The sequence below is a fragment of the Chrysoperla carnea genome, chromosome 1 (assembly GCF_905475395.1).
Source record: "Chrysoperla carnea chromosome 1, inChrCarn1.1, whole genome shotgun sequence".
NCBI classification, from domain to species: Eukaryota; Metazoa; Arthropoda; class Insecta; order Neuroptera; family Chrysopidae; genus Chrysoperla; species Chrysoperla carnea.
Genome location: NC_058337.1, coordinates 128,901,258 through 128,925,510, shown reverse-complemented (window position 1 = coordinate 128,925,510; position 24,253 = coordinate 128,901,258). Strand labels below are relative to the sequence as shown.

At 29.8% G+C, this 24,253-nt stretch overlaps 1 protein-coding gene across 4 annotated transcripts in view; it reads left to right on the top strand.

The window, feature by feature from the left end:
• LOC123290996 (KH domain-containing, RNA-binding, signal transduction-associated protein 2-like) overlaps positions 1–19,000 on the top strand; it is a 42,963-nt gene extending 23,963 nt beyond the window's left edge. The window contains exons 2-7 of one of the 4 annotated variants that reach the window (XM_044871413.1): positions 8,163–8,287; positions 13,938–14,133; positions 14,780–14,977; positions 15,057–15,360; positions 16,337–16,413; positions 18,681–19,000. In XM_044871413.1, the coding sequence (XP_044727348.1) occupies positions 8,163–8,287; positions 13,938–14,133; positions 14,780–14,977; positions 15,057–15,360; positions 16,337–16,413; positions 18,681–18,796 (1,016 nt within the window). In that variant the 3' untranslated portion in view covers positions 18,797–19,000. Of the gene's footprint in view, positions 1–8,162; positions 8,288–13,937; positions 14,134–14,779; positions 14,993–15,056; positions 15,361–16,336; positions 16,414–18,680 lie in introns of all 4 variants that reach the window. The other 3 variants (XM_044871412.1, XM_044871410.1, XM_044871411.1) reach the window with 3 other exon arrangements.
• The last annotated feature ends 5,253 nt before the right edge of the window (positions 19,001–24,253 follow it).

The following is a 24,253-nucleotide window of genomic DNA, read 5'->3' as shown; positions in this document are numbered from 1 at the left end:
GAAAATACTTTAATTTGTGAAACTACTCATTGCCCTAATATTAGTCGAAAAATTAAACCGAAAAAAAAGGATATGAAAATTTTTTCATTTTATAATTTTGTTTGGTATTCACAGTTACTGTTTGGCCCGATGATTTTGGCACCCCCTGTAAATTAGAATATAAAAGTATTATTTAATTAGTATTTACATCATTTTACAATTTAATTAACATTTTACTATTAAATAGATATCGAACATCATCAGCATATCATATCCTAATAATCCTAACAATAGTTCAGAAATATTATAAAAATTAATTTAGATCACTCATTATTATAAATAACTAGGCAGTAGCTGTTACATTCATTTGGAAATTTAATTAACATTTTACACTATTAATATATATATCGTATATCCTAAAAGCTATTGTATAAAATACTCGCACGACCTCTATAGAACACATTTAATTTTCAAAAATCTCCTTTTTCTTCGGTTAAAAATACGTAATCGTTGAGATTGTCATTCACGAAAATCATTATACCATACAAACAAATTGAATCAAAGGGAAGTTGGGCTAGGAATATCAAATCCGAACATTACAGTTGATCGAGCTAGACGTTTCGCCTCTTTAATGAGACTTCTTCAGCAACTACAAATTATATTTATCAAAATTATAATGTAATAATCTATAATACATAATTACTTAAAAAAAACTAAACAAATAAAAATTCAAGACTTTTTACATTGATCTTATAAATTCGGTTACAATTATAATTTGTAGTTTCTGAATAAGTCTCAATAAAGAGACGAAACGTCCGATAGAACTAGATCAACTGTAATGTTCTGATTTCATATTACTAGTCCAATTTCTCTGTGATTAAATCCTTACTAATATTATAAATGCGAAAATAACTGTCTGTCTGTATGTTACGCAATCACGCCTTAACTACTGAACTGAATTAAATTTGGTACAGAGATAGTCTAGAGTCTGAGAAAGGACATAGGCGAAAAAAGCGATTAATGCGAAAAAAGGTTGTAAGAAGTTAAAATAAGGAATGCAAGTTTAAAGGGGCGTTAATTAAAAGTGGTATGAATCAATTTAAATGAAATTTGGTACAAAGATAGTCTAGGCTACTGTGAAAAATGAGCTGTAGGGATGCAAGTTTGTATGAAAAATAACGTCATTTTTAAAGCTAGATGCTTTTAACATATTTTTTAGGCTTTTGATTAGATATAAATAAATACGACATTCAGATTTGGGAAAGTTTTACTCTAAAGGGGTAAAAATAGGGGATAAAAGCTGTAGGCAGGGAATTACAGAGTCCATTTAGAAAGGTGAAAGCAACAGAGGATATGAACTGGGCAACAGCCTTCAAGATATAGGTGTAGGTACTAAATACTTACCGATTTGAAAAATAATTTCACGTAGAGAAAGTTTCATTATCAGGGTTCCGCACCAAAATAATAAAATCGACGAAATTGTGAACAAAAGGAGGATAAGTGACGTCATCTGAAGTGAAGGTTTTAACACAATAATCTTTGAATTTAAAATTGAAATTGCCCAGCGAAGCGAGTAGTTCATAGCTAGTTTGTTTATATGAAAAGTTTTGGACGTGATAAAAAATTTTAAATTTTACCTTTCTGATGATTTCAAATATACGCCATACGGTGCTGATTTTTAAAAATGACAATTCAATAAAAATTTTAGGCATTTTCCTTAAAAAAAAAATCTTTTCAATAAAAATAACCATTATAATTTATTCCCGCAAAATAACAAATACCATTATTCTACATTTAAAATCAATTTCCTTAACGACAAAGACAATCCTAACACACAAACAACATCTCGAAATTGTTACAAAAACAGACAAAATGAATGTTGTTAAAATATTTATATCGTTCGAAATATTCGTATCACGTATTTATTATCGATTCCTATTTTATTTTTGGGGTTATTCAAATCTGTTTACATTTATTTATATCTATAAAAAGGATTCCAGTGGTTTTATGTTGGATTAGTAATCATCGGTTTGAACTAATAACAGCCACCCAAACACACAAGTAATAAGATTTAAATCTAATGTAGTCACTTTATACAAATTCATATACAGTCAAAATCTTTTAAGACGACATTGTAGCGACGTATAAATTTGGTCGTTTGACACTGCAAAAAAATATAACCAAAATTTTTAACAAAAATAAATCGAAATCGACTTCAAAAGAAAAACTTTTCCAAAATAAATTAATATGCACTAGAAAGTAAAAAAAATAACGATAATATAATGTAGTTAAAATTATTGTTATTTTTGAAGTCGGTGTCAGAACTCTGACAGAACAGTTTGCTACATTAGCTTGGCTGACACCGACTCCAAAAATAACAATAATTTTAACTTCATTGTATTATCGTTATTTTTTTACTTTTTAGTGCATATTAATTTATTTTGGAAAAGTTTTTCTTTTGAAGTCGGTTTTCTTTTTGTTAAAAGTTTTTTTTTTATTTTGTGATTTTTAGTGAATCTAAAGTACACTAACTAATTTGTCACTAAAAAAGGAATCATCAAAATCGTTTCGCGTGATATTGAGTTATTCGTCCCTTTGTCGTGCATACTTATTGCAAATTTAAGACTTTTATGGTTTTCTTATGGATGCCGTTGTCTGAACTGGACCAAAATAAAATGAGACTACACGGGAAGCACCAGCTTTCAAACAGATAAAGAATCATCAAAATCGATTCACCCAGTCGATAGTTCTGAGGTAACACACATAAAAAAAAAGAAAAATACAGTCGACTTGATAACTTCCTCCTTTTTTGTTTGAAGTCGATTAAAAAATAATGACAACCTCATCCCGAAGTTGGCCGTTTCATATTGAACTAAAGTAAAAATACTTTCAAACAATTTCCTAATGATTGGTACAAGTACAGCTAAATATTTGTATTTACAATAGAATGAGATTGAATTTTAAACACGATTAAATATAGGATTTGTTTATTACGAACACATAGCTGACATATCTAGTCCATATGTGATTGTGTCAACTACATAAAGATTGTTGTTACTAACTTACAGTGAGTTTGAAATAAACTTATTGATCATATTTGAATTTAGTTTCGACCTGTATAAATGAGCGATGTCGCAATAGTGGATTTTGACTGTAATAAGATTTAAATCTAATGTAGTCACTTACTTTACAAATCCTTATACAAATAAATTTATTATCTAACACATTTTCATCAAATCGATTTTCAACAGACTCTGTCACTACTTTACTTAAACTCTGTAATTTTGTATGTTGGCTTTATAAGTTTCATATGCAGAGGTATATATATAGATAGGGGTTTGTTACGTGGTGACTGGTTGGTGACTAGCGTCATCTGGTTCATATGGTGGTTGATTTTACTTATAATTGATAACTAAATATTAGAAATTATGGTTATCTTTCTTGTGTACAGTGTGTTTACACAAATGTCGGCCAAAATTTTCATTCTTACTGTAAGAATCTGAAAAATTTGTTTTGTTAAATCATCATTTAATGTTTATTAAACCAAGCATAACACTCGAAATATATGTTACGTTTTATTATGAAACCAAATTATTTTGCTTTTAAAATGAAAATCGTTCAGCGAAGCGAGCAGGTAACTGATATTTTTATAAATTATAGCCTATGTGTTATTATGATGTATGAGCTACATAATTGTAAAGTTTCATTGAAATCCATTCAGAAGTTTTCGAAATCGCCCAGCGAAGCGATAGAAGTTTTCTTGCTTTTCCTATTAAGGTACTGGTACAGTAAATCTGGCATTTTGACTGGAAAAAAATTATAATAGTGACTCTGAGGTTATAGATCGTTAGGGGGCATGTAAATAACTTAAAAAAAAAAATTAAGAGAATTTTTCGTTCCGCTGTTTTTGAGAAAATCCAAAAAAATGGGAAACAAAAATTTGGAATGCGTTTTTCTCGGAATCTATTGATTTAAGGGAAAAGTTTTTCAAATAAAAAATGTAGAAGACACTGTCAGCTACATTTTATGTCATTGGAGCAACGTCATACGAGTTAAATTACAAAAAGTAGGTGGCGTTAAAGTATCAAAAAAGGGTTTTCTACGGTTTTCATTAAGAAAAAATGATTTTTTTGTAAAAGTGTAAATGAAAAAGTTGTTTGACTCAAAATTAGCTTCAACTTTTATTTAAACAATTTTTTTGTAAAACTTACCGTTTTTGAAATACAGCTTGCTAAAAAATCTGAAAGTTAAGTTTTTTAAAATTTTGAAAAGGAGTACTTGATTTCCTTTTTATTTTCTTGGTTTATTTTAAACATACATTGTTTTACTATAGCTCGAAAACGGTAAGTTTTTCATAAAAATTGTTTAAATAAAAGTTGAAACTAATTTTGAGTCAAACAACTTTCTTATTTACATTTTTACAAAAACATCATTTTTTCTTAATGAAAGTCGTGAAAAACCCTTTTTTTGATACTTTAACGCCACCTACTTTTTGTAATTTAACTCGTATGACGTTGCTCCAATGACATAAAATGTAGCTTACAGTGTCTTCTACATTTTTTATTTGAAAAACTTTTCCCTTAAATCAATAGATTCCGAGAAAAACGCATTCCAAATTTTTGTTTCCCATTTTTTTGGATTTTCTCAAAAACAGCGGAACGAAAAATTCTCTTAATTTTTTTTTAAGTTATTTACATGCCCCCTTAACGATCTATAACCTCAGAGTCACTATTGTAATTTTTTCCAGGTCCGGCCTTTTTTTCGTCTGTATTGACTGAATCATACTACGAGCACCAAGACAAGTTTAGACTTGTGGTTGAAATTATTTGTACCTTATTTTCAACTTTGCTGATGAATTTTGTTATAACTTCAAGGGTGTAGAAAAAAAATAAAAATAAAATTTTTCGATATCTGCGTTGGTTTTCGAAATATCGAAATTTAAATAATTAATTTCCTTGACCTCAATTTTTGGCAGTTTATCCTACGGTTTATAAGGGCTAAAAAGTGTAAGAATAGGGTCAGGATTTTCTATTCCGTTTTAGAAATTTTACGGTGGTAACATTTTAGGAAATCAGCCTGTATAAATTTCTGCCTTTCTTCTTAAGACAATCATATTACAGTTAATAGGTTACTAGTCTAGTAGAGTGTATATATATATAACTACCTTCATCAAATCAATGCCATGTCATAATCTATGTACACTTGATGTAGTTTTGAAAGGATTTCAATTCGTTAAATGTTTCAAATAATATGTTTTATCCTGTTATCCTGTCAATCTGTTTATTATCTTTGAAACAATGATTGAAATTTGTTATTAAATTTTGATTTAATAATTTTGGGAAACTATATCAAATTTATATTTATTTTATTATGATGAAAGGAATTGAATTTATTATGAGAACCTTTTACAAATTGGTTTCACCATTGACATGTATTCTGATTGATTTGAAAGGGTTTTTTAGAGGCTCTCATTTTTGAGTTGGCAACAATATTTTATTTGATAACCAATTTGACAGCAGACAGCCGATTTTCGTTTAGTTTGGTTTGCCATAGACCTTTTCATCGATTTGCTTTTGTTTCGGACAGTTGTCAAAAAACTATTACACCTAAGAAAGTTAAATATATTTTATCTTTATCAAGTATCGCTTTTTGACAAGGATAGAAGAAATAAGATATGTCTTTACTTGATTGAAAACAGTCCGAAACAAAAAAAAATCATTTTGTAAATGAAAAGCCCTATTGAATAATTAGACTCAACCCAGAGCAACGCTTGCAAATTGTTGAATTTTTTTTAAATTTTGTGTAATGGACTTGTTAATTGGCCTCCAAGATTGTACGATCTAACCCCAGCAGACTATTTTCCTTGAGGATATACAAAATCTTTTATCTACGGCGACAAACTAAAGGCGGTTTAACACTTGGAATATAACATTAGGTGAGTTATTGGCGAAATTAGTGTGTGAAAATTGAACGTCAATCTAAATTACGCCATTTACGCGCCAGCCGCGGCACGATATTTTTCTCTGTTTTATTTTAATTTAAAGTGAACTTTTACGAAAATGCTCGTTACAAGAAAAACAGATATGGTCCACATTCCCATGCCAGTTTCCACAAGTGATTAGTCAAAAAACAATCAAATATTTTCGGAGCGAAAAGAAAATCTTAGGTTTTCCAGAATTTTATCAAGTAAAAAATGTTTTAGGTTGATCAAAACTATGTTTATTAGAAGTTACTCCTGTTAGTAATTCCCTTAAAAAATACAATAAACAAAATACAGATCCTGGCAGGAAAATTGTTTGGATTAAAGTTAACCAGTTGATAAAATTAAAATAGGATTGTATTCTTTCTTATACTTGAAAAAGTTATCAAAAAAGTTTTTTTCTTGTAAATAAACTATTTTTCTAAAAACTTCTTAGAAACTAATTTGTCTACACGAAATTTACTTTAGAATTTGTTGACACTGAAAAAAAATCAAACTTTTCTGATGTTGAAAATGAAAAGTTTTGTATACAAGTTGGCTCGCTAAATCGGGACTAGTAAAATCGACCTGGAAAACTTTGTAATTCAGAACAATTTTAGACTTTTTCATGGATAAATCATGTTGGCTACGTTACTGGAAAACCTGGAAATGTGCGGGAATTCAAATTCTACTGAAAAAGTCAGGGAAATACCACTGAATTTCGTAAAAAAATGAGAAAAAGGAATTTTATAAGTTTCGCAACAAAGTTCTAAAAAAAATGTTGTTTTGTTTTCTATATGAATTATTTTTAAACAAAGAAAACACACAATTGACTAATTGAGTTAATTTTTGAAAAACCATGTATAGACAGTGTTGATTATGCAATCGTTTCTTTTTTTACGTCATGTAAGTAACGAAGGATAGTCACTCTTAGATTGCCATAGTCGTGTAACACGGCATAACTAATATTCCCATATAATACATACTATAAAATTTTCCAACCTTATTTGCACCCTCACGGGTAAACATTGTTTTTACGAAAAAATATTTCAAACAATAGTTGTTTGTTAATTTTTTTATAAGGAACATTTTTTACTTTTAAACTTTTGTTCTATCTCCAACGGTTTACAAAATGGGTCGTACGGACCCAAGACTTAACTGATCTATGTTGCAATATCTCTTTTCGTTTCTGATTTATCATGCTTACTGACAGACAGACAGGCGGACAACTGGAAATAGACTAATTAGGTGATTAAGTCCATAAATGCAATCCATACAATTCTATAATTATATTAGTGTATCGTTACCATGAAAACGCATCCAAAAAAACTCACGCACGGTGCGAATACCTAAATTTTATTTGTAACATCAAAATTTTTAAGCGTTACAAACTTGGGAATAAAACTTAGTTTACCTTGATATATCTTCTATAAATATATAGGAGACTTTCTATAGATATAGATAGTCACTCATCACGATATCTCTGGAACTATAAGACCTAGAGACTTGAAATTTGGCAGGAATATTCCTTTTGCCAAGTAGAGGTCAGCTAAGAACGGATTTTACGAAATTCCACCCACAAGGGGGGTTGCGGGGGTGTTCATGAATAAAAAATTCATATTTTTCAATTATGGCTTTTAATAGTTCAAAACTTGGTCAGAATGTTTTAAATTACATTTAGAAATTTTTTTAACCTTCGGAGGGTAGAAAGTTGTAGCGAGAAAGTGGGAAGGAAATATCGAATATTTACAAATATACCTAAGTGGGGTATCAAATAAAAGAGCATGACGTGTACATTACAAAACTGTTATCCAAAGCAAGGAAATGTGGAGGGAGGGGTGCAAGTGGGGATGTTGCCCAGCAAAGCGGGTATATTTTACGCCACGCAAAGCGGGCGGGAAACAGCTAGTTTTATATATACATGGTATAAAAATGGCGCATGTGATTGTAATATTTTGAATCATATTTAATATTACGACTTTACCTGTTCGTTATTTATAAAATTTTCGTCCCACTTTTTATTGATCTACATACAAACATAGAATGTTTAAAGGGAACACCCTATATAAAATTGCATACAAGGAAGCATTCACCAAAAATATGATTCCACAAATATAATTGAATATTTTTTGTGTATTTTCTTTCTAAATTAAACTATGAACATATTTTTTGACTATGAAAATATAATAATAATAATAATTTTTCTTTTCTTTTTCTGTTACAGAACTACAAAAAGTTCAAACATTGGGTAAAGCTCCACCACGAGAGAATAAATATGTTGATATATATCGTGAAAAACCAATTAAAGTTTCTGTGAAAGTATTAGTGCCCGTACGTGAACATCCCAGAGTAAGTTTTTATTAAAAATACGTATTTTTTTATTAACTTAGACTCCGGCATTATTGTCAAAAGTAAGCTGACATCATATTATGTAATAGTTCCAAAAATTTTATTTCAATTATTTTGTATATTGTATTTCTTCGAATTGATGATAAAGGTAACTATGAGGATAAAATAGTAAGAACGAATCCCAGATATAGAGGTTTGCTTCGTCCCACTAACAGAGATAATTCCGTGCTAAAGTGTTGGGTCCTCAGCATGAGTTCCAGTTATGGAGGTTTCTCATTTATCCAGATCCCACTAAATCAAGTTCCACTGTTTATTCATAGTTGGGAAATACTATCCCTAATTTTTTTGCTTTCATTTGAAAGGTAATTTAACGGAAAGTGTTCTTAGCTATGTTTTAAGTGCGAGTTTAGGATTACCTACCAGAAAAAACTAATAATTGGCGGAGATCTTCAAAATGCTTTGAGTTCCCGAAAAATTTGTCGGGAATCATCCACATATGGAATCACCCAATCGTATCTCCATACTAAATAATGGCTTAAAATTTTCTCCAAATCAAAAACTTTAATTATAATTATTTCATTAAAAATTTTATAAATATGAATCGGATTTACATGAGTTCTCAATTAAACATTTTGACACGCTTCAAGCATTTGATTTTCACACCCAATAATATACACAAAGGAAAAACAGGTTTTAAACTATGGATTAGTGCATAAAAATGTAATGGTGCAGTCATGTAAAAATCACAAAAAAAAATTTATAATAGTAAAACGGTGTTAAAATAATTATAATCGAGACAAAAAAGAATCATTGCACTAACACTTCTAATCTTTTCTTTTTGAACCATGTTAAGACAATATTTTCTTTACTGCTATTTCGACCTCTGTATACACACTAAATCGAATTGCTAGACGAGGGCACTAAAGCGCAAATCGTTTTGCATAGAAATTTAAATTTTGTTTCAATTTGTGTTAGTTAAAATTTTTATAAAATTTTCGATTTTTCCGGTATCTAATTTTTGGGATTTTATTGGTACGATTAAAAAAATACCAAATTTGGACTATACAAAGTGATCCAATATGAATTTCCTAATTTTAAATTTTTTTTAAACACGCAAAATCTAATATTATCTCAATTAAGTCGAAAATTAAGTCAATCAAATGGCCGCCTCTCCGGATAATTGCTTTAAATGCTCCATCGTTGCAAGTTTGTTGAAATAGACGCAACTCTTAAGAAAACCCCACAAAAAGAAATCCAATGACGTATTCTTGACTGAACGCACGCTACGATGATAAATACGCCTTAGCCTATCTCCAGTGCTTACAGTTTCCTCGAAATTTTGCAAAATGATGCGAATTGTTCGTAATTTTTGCATGTAAAAATCATTTAAAATTGGGAAAATCACGAAAATGACGTCAAGCAGGCTCAAACAAGAAAACAGGCAATAGTCTAGAACATTCAATTATTCATACATTTGAACAGTATTGTTGTAAATTACTATGGCATAACAAAATGATTTTCCCAATACAACCTAGTAGTCTAGCCTAAGCATAGACGTTGTATGACGTAATCACACCAATTTTTTTATCTTATTTTAATTTTCTTAGATGTATGTGCAACGTTAAATAAAAACATTTTTCACGTATTTTTCTACTATTTTTCTCTAAATATTATTTACATAGCACTTCAAAAGCATACAAAACTTTTAAGTGTACAGTCAACATAAAATATGTTTTTGTTCTTCTCTCATAGTCATTTACAACTTAAAACTATTACTATTTAAGGTAGTTCACTCGTTCTAGTCCATAAAAACATGCTTTTATATTTCTGCACTATCTGTGACAACAGTGTACAATACTATTACATTGAATACTCTATACACACACAAGTGATGTTGTGTTTTGTTTATCTTTTTAACAAATTGGCAAGAACGTTTTTCTTGGTACCAAAAAATTTGTCATAAATTAATGTTTCAATAAGTTGTTTTCGTAGGAAATAGTAACAACCGTTTGCGAGATACATAGAAAAGTTTTTTTTTTATATTTCACAGTCGGTGAACAAAAATTATTTTTTCTATTAAATACAGAATACTTTTATTAATCTTTTATTTCAATTTTTTTGAATTTCTAAGAAAAAAAAACAATTTTACGAGTAAACTACCTTAAGAACTGTATAACAGTAACGAACATGCTCCGGTGTTCCATATTGTTTAATTTTCATTATTTTATAAATACTCGAAAATTTTATCAACCATGTTTGTTTGTTTTAACTATATTTCTTAAGGATCCGTACCAATCAGAAATTCTGGTTACTTCGCTAATAGCACAGTTTTGGAGTGATTTTCCCCAACTCAATATTAATTTTTATAAATAATTGAAGCAATTATCGCAGTCTGGGTTCACAATTTTGAATCATGGTTGGATTAGTATTGGTTTATCAATTATCCACTTACCAACTCTTGCCCAGGCCTTGTCCAAAGCTTTGGCAAAGGTTAGCAACTGATCAAAGCTTGGCAAGGACTGCCAAACCAAGGCTTTGCCATAACTGTGTCATCACTATTTAGAATCGAAGTTGGGCCAGTATTGATTTGCCAACTCTTGACAAGGGCATGGTTTACTATATTGCGAACTAACAGCACATTAGTGTGATTTTTCCCACCTTTATGTTATTTGGTATAGTCAGTTGAAGCAAGTTCAGTTGCGGCTGAAATTATTTTCCTTTTTCATCTTCGAATGAACCCTGCAAAAAAGCCAAAACTATGTCGAAGAACAATGTTTACATATTTAGTTCAAGAAAATAGTTTTCTAGGATTAAAAAACAAAATAAAATACAATCCCACCGGCTAATCCGGCACTATTAAAAACCAGACGATGTCGGATTATTGGAATGTTAGGATTACTGGATTGTATGGAAAAATTCATAATAAATATCATCACTGATACGAAAATCATTTTTTTGGATAATGATTGATAGAGGATGTCGGATTATTAGATGTATCGGTCTATTGAAGTGCCGGATTAGTGTGATTGTACTTTAATTTACGACAAAATGTTTCATGTTTCATGTCTATGTTTCACGAAAATTACTCAGGCGTTTGATCATCGCCTCTTTTTTAGTTGTTTCGCGTACGTAACCCTAAACTCGCACTTAAAACATAGAACAAACAAAAACCGGTTCATCCGTTTAGGAGATACGATGCCATAGACGGACACACAAATACACAAACACGTTAAACTTATAACACCCCTCTTTTTAGTCGGGGTTTTAGAATGATGTTACCAATGAACTACCTGTAAATTTCTCGCTCCAATTTATGCATGACAAAATGTTCCATTTGAAAATCGTTAAACGTGAAATATTTTCTAAGTATAACTATTTATTTTTTTTGTCATAAACTTGTTTATCCTATGTACAAATTATCATAGTATATCTCGTTTTTGTAAACAACAAATCCAACAATAAAACGCTACCATTATTTGTCATGATTAAGCTGAAAAGCTTAAAGAATTCAGATTGTACAGGTATTTTAAACATAAGAATATTCAGGAGCTCAGGTGTGAATCATATTACCATTAAAAACATACAAGGAACGCTACGGGTGGCTCTATTTAAAAATAAAAAAAGCCATACTATTTAAAAGTTTAATACCACTATAATCTCGCCTATGATTTAAAATCGTCGTAAATTAACGCAAATAATTGTAAAACTTTTGTATTGTTTTTTCATACACCAGTTAGTTATAAATAGATATATATTTATTTTATATACCTGTAAAAAAAAGTGTATTCTTTTTGGTCGGCCAAAGTAAATTTTTCTATTTATTGGCATTTTAATTCTTACAAATTGAAAACTCGATCACGGTTAAAGTATAATGCATTAGAAGTAAATTATATTAGTTTTTCACAACATTTTAAAGACTGATACATTTTTATTTAATAAACACTCTTAGGGACAAATTTTCTCCCGATTGGGTTGCCTGACAAATGAAATTGACAAAATTTAAAAAACCCCCGTGAAATTTTTCTGGTATGGAACTCTAAACTCGCACTTGAAAGATATCTAAGAACACTCTCCATTAAATTACCTTTTTCCTTATAGCATTCTCCAAACTGGATCGATTTTGAGGATCATCGCTTATTTTTTAGTTGTACCGGTTACGGAACCCTAAAATCACACTTGAAGCATAGCTAAGAACAGTCTCCATTAAATTACCTTTCAAAGGAAAAAAAACCAAAATCCGTTCATCCGTTTAGGCGCTTCGATGCCACAGACATTCGCAAGCACCTGGCGGTCAAAATTATACCCCTTTTTTTAGTCTGGGGGTTAAAAATGATTGTGGAAATTGACTGTCAAAATCTCTTTGGCTTTTTTCATTAAGAAAAAAAAATGAACTTTTTTCAAAAAACGATCTTATTGTAAATAAGAAATTTATTGATCCTACTTAGAAAAAATTCTCGCATTTTTATATTTTAGTTGAAAGTTAAAAAATAATCATAAATACATATTTATTTTTACCCACACATTCATATAAATGTTTCTATCCATACATAATCATTTCTTTTCACCTACATTACTGACCAAGATTTCTGATAACTTGTTTAATGTACTCACAGATGGCGAGACTATAGTTCGTAATATACCTTAATTAATTTTGAAAGAACCAATGGATCCTATTTGACCACTGGCGATCAATCTGTCAATCTTAAAAAGATATATGCCTACAGATTTCATCATTGAAACGAAAAAATTAAAATATTTTATGCAATCCCCTCTCGAAAAATACTTTCAACTCTTATGTGGAATGGATAAATCTCGAAGCAGGTGAAGTGTCACTAAGAAATGTTCAGCTTGAGTCTAGATTATGATCCCTGGAATATTTTCGGTAGTGATGACATCTGTGAAATAACTTTTTTTGTCGGTATCATTGTTTGCTGCTATTGTAAACCTCAACTGTTTTTATAAATGAAAAATTTTTAGTGACTTCGACGGCACATGTGTAATAAATGGAATACATTATATAATTGTTACATGTACAATAAAAAAACAATTTATTCAAACTAACAACAGACCTTTTTTTTTTTTTGAAGTAAAACTGTCTAAAACAACTACAATTAATTATATTTGTAATTCACTAAAATAAACTGTTGGTTTTTTTGCTCGAAAATTATATTTTAATTTAATATAATTTGTTCAATCTCTTTTAATACAACACATATTTTCCAAAAAGTATACGGAGAAATTTTAATAACAGGACTAAACGCTCATAAAATTAGCATAATCTTCACTTAGGTGCATTAGGCTTAAAAAAAATGATTTGAATCAAATGTTATAGATGTCGCATATGTCGATGATCATCAGTTCCATCTGTTATTTCTATAGTTTATTTCTCAAAAAGGTTTTTTTCGGGATTTTTTTTACTCCCATAATACTTTATCAACTTTAATGAATATGGTGTCATTTTGAAGTTGTTTTTCCTTTAATAATGAAAAATAAAAAATTCGAAATTTATCTCATTATGTAATGTTTCGAAATACCGTTAAAACAAAATTTCCTAATGAAACTAAAATGTATATTTTTACGAAGTAATAAAGTTTTCCTTGGACAAAAAATAATTTATTTGCTAAAACGAATTATCTTTTTTAATTTACAGTTTAATTTCGTTGGTAAATTATTGGGACCTAAGGGTAATTCAATGAAACGTTTACAAGAGGAGACAATGTGTAAAATGGCTGTTCTTGGACGTGGTTCAATGAAAGATCGTGCTAAGGAAGAAGAATTACGTAACAGTTTAGACCCAAAATATGGACATTTAAGTGATGATTTACATGTGGAAATTAGTGCGCTAGGTAAGTAGATAGATTTTGTTCTTGACAATACTAAATAAAAATCCACGAAATAGCATTTTTTGTTCTGTCTGCTAAACATAGCGCTTTACCTCTTGATAACGTAGCGTTATAATTTTTCTCAAATTCGTAGTATTAAGAATATTAAAAAAACAAAATATGTCAGAAATCGATAAAACACTAAAATTAACACTTGTCAGATAAAGATGAGAAGTGTATTTAATATAAGTCTATGGGATAAACGGTTTGTTAAATACTCTATCGAAGTATTAACTGTTTCACAGATAATCAATCGCATTAAAATTTTGGTTTATTGTTTAAACCAATGCCAAACTTGAATGGTTACAACTTACAATAAACAAACACAGGATACCTAAACTGATTGGATTTATTTGTGTAGTTATTTACAATTTAATCCTCACTTTTAATATACCGGGTGATCAATTCACAACCAAATAAATTTAGTGTTTTCTTTTTAATAGAAAATAGAAATTTACTGCCCAAGAGATAAAGTAACCGAACAAAAAAATCCTCTCTTCCCCGACCTACGATCCTGCCATTCTCTCCTTTATGGCGAATTAATGCTCTAAAATTTTCCACCAATTGATCACAAATAATGAAAATATTTCTATATTATATCTGATTTTAGGACCACCTGCGGAAGCACATGCTCGCGTCGCTTACGCATTAGCAGAAGTACGTAAATACTTAATACCGGATAACAACGACAACATACGGCAGGAACAAATGCGCGAAATGGAAATCATATCAACAATTGATCCAACAACCGGTGAAGAAATTGAAACAGCACATCCACGTGGAATAAAACGTTCAGCTCCACCTAGTGGTACAATAATTCGTGGTATTTTTAATGAGATATACACCATTTCTTGAAACTAATAATATTTTTTGTAACATGATTATAGGTGCACATAGTTCTGCCGGTTTCCCACGCGTTGCACGACCAGCCACAGCCGGTATACGTACAGTTCCTGTTGCTGCAGTACCAAGTCGGTCTGCTACTGCTATACCTCCCCCAGCAGGTACGCGAGGTGTTATGCCTGCTAAGACAAAAATCTTATCGATTTTAGATCGAGCACGTGTTGCTATGGAAGAAAGTTATGGTGCTGTGTACGATGATCCAGCATACGAAGCACCACCACATCATGGGGTACATGAGCGTAGTTATGTAGAATACGTAGCGCCAAGCTCACATGCGTATAGCAGCAGGTATAAATTTTATCCAAATCATGTAAAAATTTATTTTTTGGAACTAGGTCCAGGGTAGACTTTGGAAACTCATCTTATTGATGATAGAATTTTGAGAGGCTATTGTCAAGATACTGTTCAACAACTATTTCATCTACGAAAATTCTCTTACCCGGGGCTCTTCTAGTTCAGGGGCCTCGTAAAAACCGTAAATTGTGCCACGAGATTAAATTTAAGGACGATGGAGAAGAAAATTAAATAACGAACTGAAAAATCATTTAAAACATAAAGGATGTGCGTCAGCCGAAACCTAGAAAATTGAAATTTTCCTTGATACTCCATTCCTTCGATTGTCGAACAAAAAGACTTCTGCATTTGTTATTCGATTACCTTCTTATTCAATATCGTCCTCAACAAATTAATTTTTTACTTGTGAGGTAAACTTGATGGACTTGAACTATGCAAAAGCCTCTGAAATTGACGCCCTTAACAAAATGAGGTTCCAGAATGTACCTGAGCTCTAGAGCCTAAATTATTATACAAATATGTCAAAGTATTTTATTGTCTGTCTGTCACGAAATTTGATCTCGAGAAATCCTTGCTAGGACAGAGTGTTTAAGACTGTATACTTACAAGAGCCGTGTAATTTAGAAGATAAAATTCTTAGAAGAAAGTTACTTTGCAGTTTTTGTATTCGATGTTTTAAAATAAGCGTGAAAGAATCTCTCTACGAAACCATTCTGGATGGTTAACGAAACCCCATGTCCAAATGGCACATCGAACTCCAAAATTCTAAAGAAACTTTATTCTTAGAATTTTATCCTCAACATAACTTTGTTCTTCTAATGCTCCAGTTTTGTAACACCTCATATTTTGTTCAATATCTTATCATTTTCGATGAGAATTTTAGAAGTGGGGATGATAGAAATAGATGCATTAACCGAAAAGTTGACGAAAACCATAATTTTTAACATAACAAAACATTTTTTTAATCTAGTCATCATTACGATGAATATGATACCGAATATTATCCAAGTTCAAGTCGGCATCATGAAGCTGCAGATCCTTATGAAGGTAAGCAGAGGACATTCTTCCTCTCTCTTTTTAAAAATAAAACTCCAATTCTTTTTTTAGTTGTTTTTTTATTTTAATAATTTCTTTCAGATATCAGAAATAGTATCCTGGCATTTCACATCAATTATCCTTATGATTTCCATCATAATTTTCCATGTATGTACATCCCTCAACCAATTTTCTCCACCTAAGTTTTTTTTTTTTTAATATTAATCATAGATTTTTATTTCAGCGTTAAACAATTTTCTTACATTTTATCATATTTTCATATTATCCTAAATGGAAAATGTCATTTATATTATAAAATTAGTGCAATCGCGTTTTAGTGTTGTCTGAATAAATTAACCTAGAAATGATTTTATTCTATATATAGAATTGATTTTCTATGATATATTTTAAAATTTTGTTAATTATTTTAAAGTACGTCCGTAATTAACCTTAAAATAATTAGTGTGTCGATATTATAAATGTTTGATTTCTTCAGTAATGTAATTGACGTGATTATTTAAATTAGCAAACAAAAAAAAATTTTTAATATTAATTAAAATATCACAAATTGATTCAAAATAAGTGCTGTGATTTAAATATTTTTTAATAATTTTATGATTTATGGTTGATGATTTCAACATATTAAGATGATTTGTCTTGTCAAAAAAATAGATCTTCCGAAACATGCTAGTTACCGAAGTTTTGAAAGAATAATGCGCCTCCCCGTCTAGTGCTCCGAGCATAATAATAATACAAAAAAAAGGATACCGCAAATGGATCTCTAGCACCCTGACCAAGAGATCCTCGGTTAATGTGAATTACTTGATAACAACCTGTCACTCGAAGGCAAGACGTCTGCCTAGACGAATATCGCTCAAGCCCAGAATTTTTCCTCCGGGATTGCTCCCAGGATGGTGGACCCAAATAATTTGTAAGGTGCAAATAATTTGTATGGAGATTTCATCGTCCTCCATACAGAGGCCCTACATGTGGAATCATCAGAGATCTCCAAGTTCCGTGGCAGTTCAACCGAAAGGGACTTGTCAAAAGTCTCACCACCCTTTTCAATTGTTTTATAGTGAGTTTAAGCCGAGCTCAATTTGCTTGGCCTGTCGCATGGCATGCGCAAAGTCTCAATAATCAAGATGCGCTTAGTGCTCCAAGCATCAACGAAAAGAACTGAACTGGATTTGTAAATTCTAGTTTTTTTCAGTTATTTCAAGATGTCCGATCACAGAATCGTGATTCGTATAGGTCTTTAATATTCTTCATTTTCTGGGACATAGTTCCTGAGATATCCATGAATTCTTGATTCTTCTGATTCTTTGAATACTCTGTAGTAATCTAGGTGATGCATTTTTGGTGCCCCAATGTAGGACTCAAACAGACGGACCACCCAATTGATATTGATCCAGAATACTTACCGGATCCATGTAAATTTGATCCAGAAAGAAAATTCTTTGCTTATCCAAACCCTGGAAAAATATTTCAAAACGTAGTTCGATTCGAGTCTCCTTATTTTCAGAGCAAATTTTTTTCTGACATAAGTACTGTCAGAGTATCAAATACTGGGCTATATTTTCCAACTTGGAATGATTCAAGGCAGATAAACTACGATTAGTTTTGGAGAGGAGACGCCTGTATTTAAGTTCTTTGCTTATTCATCTGGCCATAATTAGCCAGAGACAACTTTTATTGATTTGATTTTGGAAAATTTCTTATCTAATTAATGACCAATAAATTTATTCTTGAATTTTTTTGTTCGAACGTTTAGACAAACTTTAATGTCCTTAACCTATATTTTTTTAAATATTGTTGTTGACGACTATTACTCTGTAAGTTAGCGCGCAATAATGTGCATCCTGATTGATGAAGTTCAATTTTATGTCACCAATTACCGCACGTGCAAAACACAAATCGGTAAAAATTTTACAAATCATCAAAATATGTTGAAAATCACATAATTCAATTGAAGATAACGATAAAAAAAATTACATGATAATTTTAGTTTTAATCATTTGCATTTTAAATATTTAATTTTTAATAAATAATGAAGCTGAACATCAAAGCAAAAAATCAAAAAAATACAAAACAAAAACTGTAAAAATCAAAAAACCAAAAAGAATTTAACGAGAACTTTGATTTAGTATTCATTTACACAATATTTTAAATAATTTATTAATAAATAGAAATTTGAAAAAAAAAAAATCAACCAAAAACAAAAAAATCAAAGATAAACTATAAAAAAAATTAATAATAAAATATATCCTTTGAACAAGCAGAACCATCTTCGCGATCGTGGAAGAGTAATTATAAACCGTCATCAAGTTCCAGTTCAAGACATCATGAATCATCACGTTATCGAACTTCCCCATATACCCGTCCATCAAAATAATCCGATGGCAGTTTAAAAAAAGCAAAAACAAAATCAAAAAAGTAAAATGAAATAATTAAATCAATTAATTTAATATTCACGTAAATAATCTTTTTAATAAAATATATATCTCACACCACAGAGTGTTTGTTTTGGGCTTACACAAAATGTTGTTTGTTCAAGAATTATTGAGAACAAGTGTGAAACACGATTTTTAAATCAAAAATTAATCACAAAAACAAAAAAATTTAACTTGAATTAAATATTATATTTTTATTTTTAAAATATTTTCGTAATTAAATCAAGTATTATTTCATTTTAATAAAAGAAGAAAATCAGAAACTTTATTATATATTTAATATTAAACTATATTATATTTAAATATTTTTTTGTAAATTGGAAGTAAAATCATGTGGAAAAAAATTCGTAGACATTAGAAACAAAAAAAAAAAAAAACAATTTTTAAAATGGGAAAAAATCATTGTTGTTTTGAAACGTAGTTAGTTTTCGTCACAAAAGTTTTTTTTAAATATTTCTTTTTGATTATTTATTTCACAAAGGTTACTCTTAGTCTTAAATAATTTTTATTATTTTAATGATAAATTTTTGCATTTAACGCTCTGCGTGATAATTTAACTCCCTTTTAAACCTGTAAATAATTTGCTGCTAAATTTTGTTTTCCTTGGAGTTCACAGTTATTAATATTTTGTCGCTTCGCAAGTAGATTCCATTGAACGCTGCCTATTTACACCATCGTTTTTGCCAGTCCTCGAAACATTTTATAAACGCACTTTTAGGTAATTTTCTAAGAAAAGGCAGATTAATTCAGCCGTTATTGTCGTAATAAAAGTGACTCCCCAAAACAAGCCCGCGTCTAAAAAACTTATTGATTACATTTACATCACCGTTGAGACCTGGTATATAATGTGTTCGTTATATCCTGTTGTAGAACTTCTTACACAAGAACCTAACATATTTATCGAATCGGCAATGATTGACCACTGAAGTGATTTAACGAAGAGGAGCAGAGCTACCGTTTCTATCAATTAATTTTTTTTCCGTAAAACGGCCATGGTTAGGTGAAGTTTTGTGAAGTTAGAGTGACTATCCTGGGGTTGGACACACTTAAGTTAAAGGGCTCGTTGTGATATCGAAAAAGAGTTGGCCCATCTCAAGCCACTAGTCTATTAACTATTTGGAGCTGTTTTAGAACAACAGGAGTGCTTTGACGTCAATGAACTTAAGGTTGGGGAGGTCGTCAGGGAAAGGCTGGCTCAAGTTAGTCCATCCAGGTGAAACACAGTTTCTTTCTCCTCCCCACCGTGACAGAATAAAACGATCATAAAATACGATGTAGATTTAAAAAACCGTAAAAGCAATATCAATTGTAAAAATACTTACAAATTGATTAGCAATGATATTAACTCTCAGGTTCTTTCGGAATTTTATTTCGAATTAATTTATCATTAAAATTATAAAATAAATTAAACTACAGAGTGTATCTCAATCTTTGTGAATCATTATGTATATATTAAAAAATTGTGAAAAAAACATTTACCTTAACCGAAATGGACAGAAAAAAATTTCAATATAAAACCACCGGGTTTTCATTTTATATATTAATTTATAAAAAAACAGAAAACAAATTAAAATATATTTATATTAAGTGTAACGTGAGAAAAATTAGCTTAGAAAAAAAACATTTTAATAAAATAGTTAGTCTTTTTGAATTAAAAAACTACAATTAAACAAACTATTTATTGTGGAGAAAAACTATTGTGAAAATTATTAAAAACTTCAAGAAAAACTTTTTTCATAAAGGTTTTTTTTATAGTATTTTACAAAACAAAACAATTACACGTAATTTTTTTGAAAATTTGTGTGTTTATAAAAAAAAGAGATTAAAAAATATAAAAAAACCATAATTATGTTTTTTAAAATAAGTTAACAATAATAATATTTTATCTCGTATACGTGTGTTTTCTAAAAACTCAGTAAATGTTTTTTGTTTGTTTGTTTATAAGAATCTTAAAAATTTCAGTTAAATAAATTTTAAATTTTGTATTTATTATTATAAATAATAATAATAACAATAAAAAATTAATAATATTCTTATAATAATCGATTGTTTAAACTCGTGTAATGTATTAATCGATATATTAATAAATAAAATAGTAAAAATTATTTAAAATTTATCTTTACATGCGAAGCTATTCAAGTTTTAGATACTCGGCATATTCTTGTTGGACATATATTTCTGGTGAGTCAAAAATGATTACAGAAGAAGAAACGATATTTGGATATGTAGCTTGCCTGTTTCGAGAAGTAAATCTCAAAGAATAGGGAATATTCATGAAATTTAAATTTGGTTCAAATATTTTTCTTCCGTAATTTTAATGACAGGACATTTCAACTAAACCATTATTTTAGTAATTAATATCTTTTTAATTACTTAAAATTAATTAATAAAAGTACAAATTCAGTGAGAGCATTTAAAAATTTCTAAAACGGAAATTCAAATTTTTATACGGACGTGACATCAAAGTACGGGCTTGTCAAATTTGTTAACATACTGTATGATATTAATTAGTTACATTTTATATGGTATTTCATTAAATTATACTATTCTACGGCTTTTTATTAGAAAACTTAATAATAACGAGTGTAAATTCTGTGTTGTAAATTCATTTTTTTAAAGTGTAAGTTATACATTGAACTGTCAAATTTGACAGTTCACGTACTTATACGTCATCAACAGAGAGCGCCAAAAAACTGCGTTTAAATATCTCAAAATTATAATGTATTTTAAATATTTTTTTACACTTATGTACAGCATTTTTAAACAGTATTTATATTTTTTACTTTGTTATAACGGTGTAAACTATGAATTAAAAATATAAAAGAAATACATGAATATTCCCAATTCAATAAAACTGAGATTTACTGAATTGTTTAATGAATGAATAAAAAAAATTTATAAGATAATTATAGTTGAATAAAATTTTCGTCGTTATTAAATTTCTCAGAAAAGGTGAAATTCTACTGGGACAGGAGAGAAAAACACGTAAGTATTTTGTAATAAAGCTCAACAAGGGAACATAAACACTCAACACTTACAACAAAATACAATCAAAATTGAAATAGGTAAGTATTGAATAAAAACACAAGATTGTGGTATCAAAAGGTGTCAAAATAATTATGTCAACACAAAATAGTAAAGATTACATAATAATTTAAACATAAACAGTTTTCTAGGAAGGAAACTACTAATAATAACTAGTGAGTATAATAATTAAATTTTATTATTTAATCTAAATTCTATATGAACTTGATAAACTTACGAGAATAATGTAAATGAATAAAGTAGTGATGGATTGAACAAAGTTGATGCTAACAATATTTTTTTAATTCTTTTTTTATATACTCAAATTCTCAAGAGCGAAGTCCCTCTAAGAAACCTATTGTCCTGATGAATTCAAGTATATTTATCTATATTATGCCCTTGAAAAAAATAGTAATTTTCAAACATTTGATTTTGAAATTCTATTGTTTTTTATTGATTAAATTTACAGACTTGCTTTGATTAATGCAAATTTTAATCAATGGGATATTGAAAATGATTTCAACACGCTGATAATGATTGCAATACTAGAAATCATTTTGGATTGTTCTTCAATTATGAATAATTTTTAATTATAATCTGTAAGAACAAAGTGAAATAAAATACAAATTCCTGGTGATGTAGTTTGAAAGAGTTTTAGAGAGTATCTTTGTAAAACCATCCAAAATAATATCGACTATCGATATTAATCAACTTTTTTGTCGCTCATTTTTCAATTTGACGCTGGACATAACTCTATTTTTCTCACCTAGGTTTGCTTAGGTTAGGTTAGAGTAGCTGTCCTGGGGTGCTACTCCATCATCCCCGGCCACTACTCCATGAACCATTTGGAACTGTTTAAGAACAGCAGGAGGGCTTTGACGTCGACTGACTTTAGGTCGGAGAGGTCGTCAAAGAGAGGCTGGCTCAAGTAAGTCCATCTCCTCATGACAAGAGCTGGGCAGTGACAGAGAAGATGAGACATTGTCTCCTCCTCGTCACCACTGTGACAGCTCCTGCAGTTGTCGTGATACACTGCCAGGCCTAAGCGTTCAGCATGCTTGCCGCCCAGCCAGTGTCCTGTGATAGCCGCAACAACTTTGCGAACAGAGGTCCTTGGAAGTGATATGAGAACTTCGGAATGCCTGCGATTGTACTCAGACCATATCTGTCTTGTAGTACCACAAGTACGTTCTTCCCTCCATCTAAGATTGGCCTTTTTCAGGATATCCTCTTTCAGGAGTAACTTACAGTTCGCAAATGGAACTCCCGAGTATTTATTGACGCTTGTGTCCCGCAGCATTGTGCCATTTCTGGCAAACTCGTCGGCTTCACAATTTCCTTTTTTCTCACCTAGGTGGAACCCCAATTTAACGCTTAAAGCCATCGTCACACGTCATAAAGAGGTTACGTCATCGAAGTTATACGCCCTTATACTGATCAAGCCCATTCGTCAACATTTGGTTATACATAATGACTAATGATAAATAAAGATTGAAGATCATTTTTATTTAGAGTAAATAAACCCGAAATCACGATTATTTTTATGAAAATACTTCACGATTTCGTTCGTTGGATCTGTTCGTGAATTAAATGTTGATATAGTCCAACACTAATAAAGAACAACATAATAAAATAGTAATTGTATATAAAATATTAAATACGCAAAACCATTTTCATTTCATAGGTAAAATATTATTATTATACCCCAAATAGACACACTGTTAATATTTATTCAAGTAAATTTAGTTTTGGTTTTCATCATTATTGTATTGTTGAGAATAAGGTATATTGTTGCTTAAGTTATACAATACACTACACTCTAATTCAGAACTTGAACTCGTGTGAATATCTCGAGGGATTTAACCAAAATTTTAAGATCATATTTTGTATTCCATAAGTTTATATTTAATTATACCCAGAATGTGTTAGATGATTCCAATCAATTATTTGAAAATTCATTATTAGGTATTATTTGTACAATGATATTATAAATCGAATTATAATTTATTTATTCAAGTGGTTTGTTTTGCTCGTTCGGGGGATAATATTCAAAGATTTTGGTAATTTATTCATATTCTAATTAGATGTATAAATTTTTGAATGGCTTTTACAAATTATAATAGCTTAATACGTCGTGGTCACATTGTAATACTAAAAAACATCCATATCCGTATTAACTTAACCCAATTATAGTAAGTTGAGTTGAGCTAATAAAGACTCATTTATTGTACTAATCAGCATGAGTCTATTTTGGAAGAAAAATTATAATCTGACCAATTCTTGGATTATCAAAATTGAATAAATTTTGGATGTGATAGAGCAAAGTTAAATTTTTTTGAATTTGATGACGTCATTCAGTTAAATCGATTTTTTTG